Source organism: Micropterus dolomieu, linkage group LG21 (genome assembly GCF_021292245.1).
Source record: "Micropterus dolomieu isolate WLL.071019.BEF.003 ecotype Adirondacks linkage group LG21, ASM2129224v1, whole genome shotgun sequence".
NCBI classification, from domain to species: Eukaryota; Metazoa; Chordata; class Actinopteri; order Centrarchiformes; family Centrarchidae; genus Micropterus; species Micropterus dolomieu.
The window spans coordinates 15,021,224-15,028,870 of NC_060170.1; the positions used below are offsets into that span (position 1 = coordinate 15,021,224).

The 7,647-nt window shown below is 38.9% G+C and overlaps 1 protein-coding gene across 1 annotated transcript in view; it reads left to right on the plus strand.

The window, feature by feature from the left end:
- LOC123960682 (granzyme A-like) overlaps positions 1–737 on the plus strand; it is a 2,867-nt gene extending 2,130 nt beyond the window's left edge. Inside the window, exons 5-6 of the mRNA XM_046035588.1 lie at positions 118–247; positions 356–737. Coding sequence (XP_045891544.1) covers positions 118–247; positions 356–514 — 289 coding nt within the window. The 3' untranslated portion in view covers positions 515–737. The remainder of the gene's footprint in view (positions 1–117; positions 248–355) is intronic.
- The last annotated feature ends 6,910 nt before the right edge of the window (positions 738–7,647 follow it).

Genomic DNA, 7,647 nt, shown 5'->3' on the forward strand with positions numbered 1-7,647 from the left:
GGTGAAATGTCTCGGGTTCGATAACACCATCAGAGAACCAGCAGCGGGCACCAGCTGTCTGGTGGCTGGATGGGGGAAAACAAACAATGCTTCCGAGCAAATGTCAGATGTCCTGAGGTCTGTCAATGTGACTGTGATCGACAGAGTCAAGTGCAACTCTCCTGAATATTACGGCCTTAAGCCTGTTATCACCAGCAGCATGATATGTGCCGGTTCAGACGGTAAAAACAGTGCTGATACCTGTCAGGTGAGAATGTTTTGTGCAGGAAGTAAACAGCCTGTCCCCAACATATCACCAATTTAACTGCTATGTTGTGCCTACAAATGACATGTCATGTGTTTATTCTCTCTCTAGGGGGATTCAGGAGGTCCACTGTTGTGCAATGGAGCACTAGTCGGAGTCACATCCTTTGGACGGAATTGTGGCCTGATTAAAAAGCCTGGAGTGTACGCTTTTCTTTCAGAAAAACAACTCAGCTGGATCAAAAATACAATGAAGACGTCTGATATATAATTAGCCCTCCCTGTTAATTATTCTGTGTTCTTGACCACATTAACCTCTTGTGTCTGTCTCTGTTATTATAGATAATTAGGCATTTAAAGAGCTTGGAGGGTGGTGTCTTTTTTTAGCACTTTCAAAACTAAAAATACAAGAGCAGAAATGTTAGAAATAGATTAAACTTTGTGTTGAACTGCTGTAATGTAAGCTGCTTTCATTTGCATGTCTGCCTAATTAGACTAGCTTAAAACAGTAATAAACAAGCATTACTTCCAAAGCTAAGGAACAAAAAATTAATTTAAAAAAACTTATGATCAGCATCAGTTTTTGTGCTTTTATTTTTCTGCTTAACACAAATGTGTGGATGTATTTTTAAAATGAATTCATAGTTTTATATTTTTTCACATACATCCAGGTAAGTGCATAATCATCCATACATTACTACAATATGACTTTGCTGCAATATAATCAAGCCAAAGGCAAAGGGGATTTTTTAAGTTGTACACCAAAGAGTTATCTCTCTTAAGATGAAAGCAAAACACCAAAGTGACATTATTTAGCCTATTAACCAGAGATATTCACCACTTACTGCATCCAAAGCTTAAAGGGGCCATGTGTAGTTTTCAGTTGCCTCCAGGGGTGAGGTTTCAGATTGCTACTCTTTCTTTTTTTTCCCCCAACTTTGTTTATTGAATTTTTAAACATATAAACAACAGTTATAAGAAAGCAAGTATCAAGTTTCTCATTATTATTATTACAAAACTCAAATAATGTACAAGACTCTTGTAAATATATATAAACAAACAAACAAAAAAGGTAGAACATTCATTAAAGGCAAGTCATTAAAACAGATCAGACAGTGTACAAAGGGTTGTTTGTCAGTTCAGGATGTTAGGAAAAGTAAACTTATTTGCATACTCAAAAAATGGCCCCCATGTTTTGCTGAAAAAGGCTGACGATCCCCTCAGTGTGAAACAGATTTTCACCATGTTGATAAAGTAAAAAATGTCCTTTATCCACACATGACAGGTCGGGATTTCCACTTCATAAGAATGAGAAGTCTAGCTGAGAGGGTTACAAAAGCTACCAGGTTCTTCTTATAATTTGGTATAGCAGGTATGACGGTGACTACAAATACCCCGCCGAAGGTGTGAAAGAGACAGAGGTGATCTGTGAAATAGTATTAAAAATCTCCAACCAAAAGGTATTCAAAGAAGGGCATGCCCAAAGCATTTGAAAATAGGTTGCTGAGTACTGGCGACATCTGTCACAAATAGGATCAACATCACCATATATTTTAGACAGTATGACCTTGGTTAAATGACAGCGGTGAAGAATCTTACATTGTAGCAACCTGTGCCTAGCAGATAGGAGGAAGAATGGACCAGCCGCAGACACTCATCCCAAACATCATCTGCAAGTTCACATAATAGTATAATAGTATAATAATCATCCTAATAGTACAAAGTGAGGCTGGGTTTATAGAGTGAATAAGATTATATAACACAGAGATCATTCCCTTCGTAGCATGCAGCGGGTTCAAAAATGTGTCCAATCCAGTGGGTTCCGGTACATTTGGAAAACTGGGGTAAACATTTCTAACAAAACTATGAATCTGCAAACATCTGAAAAAGTTATTTTTAGGAGAGGCAAACTTCTCTGAAAGCTGCTGGAAAGATGAAAATATGTCATCATTATACAAGTCCTTGACTGTTTTGATACCACGCGCCTGCCAGGAAGAGAGCGCTCCATCCATTAGTGAAGGGTGAAATAGCAGGTTTGGTGCTAGAGGGGCCAGTTCAGAAGGAGCCTGAAGGCGGAAATATCGTCTGAATTGTCTCTATATCCTCACAGTGGATTTAACTATTATACTTTTTGAATAGGGTGAAATGGGGTGATTTACAGGAACATGGACAAGCGTAGACAGAGAGGCTGGTTTGGCAGACATAGATTCCATAATTATCCATGTTGGGGGAGAACCAGAGCCCTCAAAATGAAGCCAGAACTGGATTGCCCTGAGGTTACAGGCCCAGTAATAAAATCTAAAATTTGGCAATGCCAGACCCCCCTGAGATTTTAGTCTCTGAAGCAAGGGTCTGCGTAGTCTTGGGGTCTTCTTGTTCCAGATAAATTCAGATATTAATTTATCAATCTTGGAGAAAAAAAAAGACAGTGGGCAGACATTGGAATAAATAGGAAAACTTTGGGAGGGTATTCATTTTGATAGAGACTAGAGTCCAGCACTCAAAGTCATCTTGCATCTTAGCAACCAATGGGAGAATGTTAGATTTAAATAAATCCTCGAACTGAGCTGTCACCCGAATACTAAAGTATAAAAAGTATACAAAACTATCTGAAGCAACTTTGAATGGAAAGTTGTGCAGTAGGAAACTTCTTGCTGCTGATTCAAGGGTAAGATCTCGGCCAGATTAAGTTTGTAGCCAGACACACGGCCAAAAGAGGTAAGTGTGTCTAAAATAGTGGGAAATGAGACTGAGGGGGAAAAATATTACTGTTTCAAGCATATGCTGGTGCGCATGCCCAGACTACTGTCTAGCACTCTGCATCAGCCAAAACAAAGACATAACAAGAGACGGTTTCACACAAAATGATGGAAAGTCAGGTAAACTCCCCCTGCATTGTTACAATATTTTTATCAGCTTGTATTGAAGTAATGCTCGTTGCATAATAACGCTACACTGACTGCATTTAGCGACATGATATGTCTGTGTTACCTGTTTTCTCAATAACTATTTGTTGTCTTTCACTGGAGAGGCTCAGTAATGTCAGCATAGCTAAATTTACTGGATGATGATGAAAATGGTTAGTGAGCAAGATTGATTATTATAAATGAGATTGTTGCCACACTTTAGTTAGACTGCAGTAAATAATGTTACTGTAGTCAATGGGTCTTCCACTTTGTATTATGTGGGTCAAGTAAGTTACAGCGACTTAGACCCACGAATATGTGTACCTGAGTAAGAGTAAAATGACAATAAATGTAAATTGAAGGGTTACTAAGCAAACAACAGCTGATCCATGCTGATGTAGCTGCCTTGCATCACTATTGGCTAGTAGAACAAACTGTTGCACATTTGCTTTGTACCATTTGTTGTATGTGCAGCACATTCCTATACATGCGTCTACATTTATTTATTTAGCTGACACTTTTATCCAAAGCGACTTGCAATTGTTATGTCAGAGTTTGCACGCCTCTGGAGCAACTAGGGGTTAAGTGTCTTGCTCAGGGACATGTGAATGTGTTGAGTTCACACATTGGTGGGGAATTGAACCCAGGTCTCTCACACCAAAGGCACATATCTTATCCACTGTGCCGTCACCACCCACAGACTACTGCTATGCATAAAATAACACTGCAGCACACATTAACAACATATTTAGGGAAAGAACCAAAATTCCAAATTGAATAAGAAAATGTAAAACTTAGTTGTGGGCACCCGCCTTCCAGGTGGGAGATCAGGATGAAGGAGAGCCATCTTGGATTCATCATGGCACCCAAACTGGAAGAAAAACCTGAAAACACAGGAGAGAGAGAGGCAGGCCAACACCACATAGTCCTAAGGCAACAGGCCGTCACACAGGCTAAAATCAACACTTTGACATAATACCTGTGGTTCACAAGATAGTAATATTAGCTGGTGAAGAAATGTATAACTATAGCATTTTGCAACATATAGCCCCTTGAAAGTGGGTTAGCAAAAGGTCATTGAGGCTTAAGCTTAAGTCTTGTAAAAATATGTTGTGATAAAGGTTTGTACTCACACCTCATTATTTCTTCATTATTGATCCACATTCTTATTGCATGAAAACCCCAAACCAGTGACATTTTCTACCGTTCTAATGTATTATTTTTATATTTATAAGACTCATTACAGTAGCTCCTCACAGGTTTGTGTATCAGTGGTCTGGTTTCAGGTTGTGTGAGATCCGTGTTCAAATAAAAACTCCTAGATGTCATCATTTAGTTGTGTTTTCTGTCTTCCTCCTCTTTAGGTCATCTGTAGATGATGCTAAAATGCTTCCTATGTGAGCAATTACAGTAATGTTAAAGCAGTAAGAGTACATGATGTTCTGAACCACAAAGAAAAAAAGATTGTCATGATGCTGTACTTGGTGAGACACATGGCATATCTTAAGACCCCAAACAGGAAATGTGCAAAATGTCAGTGTTGCCTTTTTTTTCGAATAGGCTACTGAAGGAGACATTAACAGTGAACACACCTCAAACATCCACTTCCAGTAAAAGTTGTGTTTGCAGTAGTCATCAAAGTTGGCTCAGTAACATTTCTGGAAGGATTATTCAGCAGTTTCTCTGTCTCCCTTATCTTAAATACTGTTGTTCTCCTTCATTCCTTAGAGCTGTAGGAGCCCTTTTGTCTCTCTACTTTAGGTTCTTGTGGGTTTATTGTGTTGCATGCAAGTCAGCTAATTACATACACCCACTCTTTATGACCTGGGACTTACTGTAATGTGGCGCTGACACTCACTTTTTATATTACATCACTAGGTGGTGCTCTCTACCAGTGTTGCAGAAATTGTATCATCACCTCTTAGAGAAAATGGTAACGCCTGCGTGAAGTTACATAACTTGCAGAGACACATTTGGGGAATCATTAGATGTCTGAAGAGGTAAAATGATTGAGTAAATCAGATGTTAAAAAAAAAAAAGAAGCAAAGAGTAGTGGAGAGCCCTAAAAGATTACCATACATTTGTGGAGAAGAAATGTGATTTTTTATTTATTTTTTTGCTTTCCTATCCCCTTTATCACTTCTCCGCTTTATTTAGAGAAAACGAAGTAATCAGGAACAAATAAAAGTGGGATTATTGCTTTTTCCATCAATATCACATCCTATTTAACAACTCTCTGTCTCTGTCAACTAACCTGTCTATTTCTTATCAAACGGGTTTAACATAATACATTTGTACTTGTAACATTCAACAGAATTGGGTGTGATTAATTCTTATTAATTTCATTTACTTCATATATATAAAGACAGAACAAGTCTACATCCATGCACAGTGAGACTGCTTTGACATAAATGCTATCAAAACTTATGTTGCTGGATCATGTTGGCATGCTAACATTTGCTTAAGCTACATCTGAGGATGACAGGAATGTCACTGGCTCTGTTCAGCATTTGGTTATGAACCAAAGTATGATCCATAAGTATTGGACAAATATAAGTTTTTAACTAATGATGCCACCAGGGGATAGATAAGGGATCACAAATGATATTACAGTTCATCCTGAGGAGAACATGATTGTCTATACCAATTTTCACAGCAATCCATTCAATAGTTATATTATATTAATATAATCATTTATATTATATAACAATATTTTATAGTAGTGTAATATTTCACTCAAAACCACAAACGTGAACTTCAGAGTGGCACTGGAGTAAAGGTCAGAGGATCACCAAAGTTTGATGGATTCATCATCTAAGGACCATGAATGTTATTAGAAAATTTCACAGCAATCCATCCAAGTTGTTGAGATATTTCAGTCTGGACCAAAGCGGTGGACTGACTGACTTTGCCATCCAGAGCAATCCCACTTTGCTTGGCAACCTGTTGTGTCGCTTTGCTGAAATAGAAACCTGTGTGGGAAATTAGAATTAAAAACAAAAGACAATAAAAAAAATAGTGATCCCTGACAACTGACCTGCTCCCTTGTAAATGTGAAGGAAAAAAACGCTACCACACCCAGGAAATTCCAGCATGTCCTTTATTTGAGCTGTTATAACTTACTCTGTTTCCATGGTCACCCACAAAAGCTAATGGGCCCACCTCAGTGCCACCGAAACTACCAAAGCTCACCACACCCATATAAACATATTTTGTCACATGGATGAATGCCCGGGTGTTTATGAATGTTTTTGGTGCTTTTAAATAGCCATTTAGGCCACTGAGATCAGCATGTCGTACACACACACACACACACACACACACACACACACGTGAGAGAGTAAATGTTTACTTGAGCTTGCATCACCTGTGTGTGTGAGCTGCCCACCTTGCCTCGCCTTTTCCTTCACTCACTAGTGACTCAACGCCACACACACACACACACACACACACGCACACACACAAACACACACACACATAAACCTTGCTTTAAAAAGGTATCTGGAAACTGTTGTATCCTGGTAGGTGAGGTTATTTGCTAATTTAAGTGCATTTTTTGGTTGAAGACTTCCAAAATCAAAATTGTTTTCTAAAAGACTCATTTGACATTTTGAAATTGTAATTCTGCAAGACACTTAGCTTTTTTGACAGAGAGTTCAGTGAGAAGATTGATGCCACTCTTAGCTCTGTCCATTAAATATGAAGCTACAGCTAGAAGTTGTTAAGCTGGAAATGGGGAAACAGCTATCCCAACTCTGTGAAATGTTTATAAAATCTGCCATCCAGCACCTAAGTAGCACCTTATATCTTACAAAAGTGTAAAAACAATCATTTGCCCTGTCAGTAGGAGTTATGTGCCAAAGTATTTCACAGGTTTAAAACCTGGGGTGGACAATTTTGATTTGGATCACTGTTACGACCCCCACTGCAAAAACTAAACTACTAGTCCCATCAGAAAGATAAGAAAAGAACAATAATCAAAGAAATACAAATTAGTCGCAGTCTCAGAGGTGTGCTGCTGCCATAGCTGGAAGGTGGACCAGAGAGAGAGCCAAGCGCCCAGCCCCCTCTTGGTACTATTTATATCCCTGCCTTAAAGAGGTAGTATTAATCTTTTTAGCTTTTCCCCTCTCCTTTAGTGAGTTATATACCTTTTTTGTGCATTTAATAGGTTTACAAAGTGAAAAAGCCCAAAGTCCAGCCCAAAGGGAGTTCCCATCTCCCACAGAAAACTCTGCTCTGAACTGCCTGAAAACAGCTTGTTTGTAGTCCAGACGTTTCCCTTTCATCCCTGTGACATCACAGGGAAAGGGAAATGCTCGCCAAGCGGCTACTCCAACACACCCTCAAAAACACCAGTGAAAAACACTGAGCTGCAGCATACACTTCTCCTCTCCCTTCCAAACACTAGCTACTCTCCAGGCAGTTGATGGACAGTTGATTGTTACTGTGATGTAGAGACAGAGCTCAGTTAAAACTTTATGGATGAAAGACACTT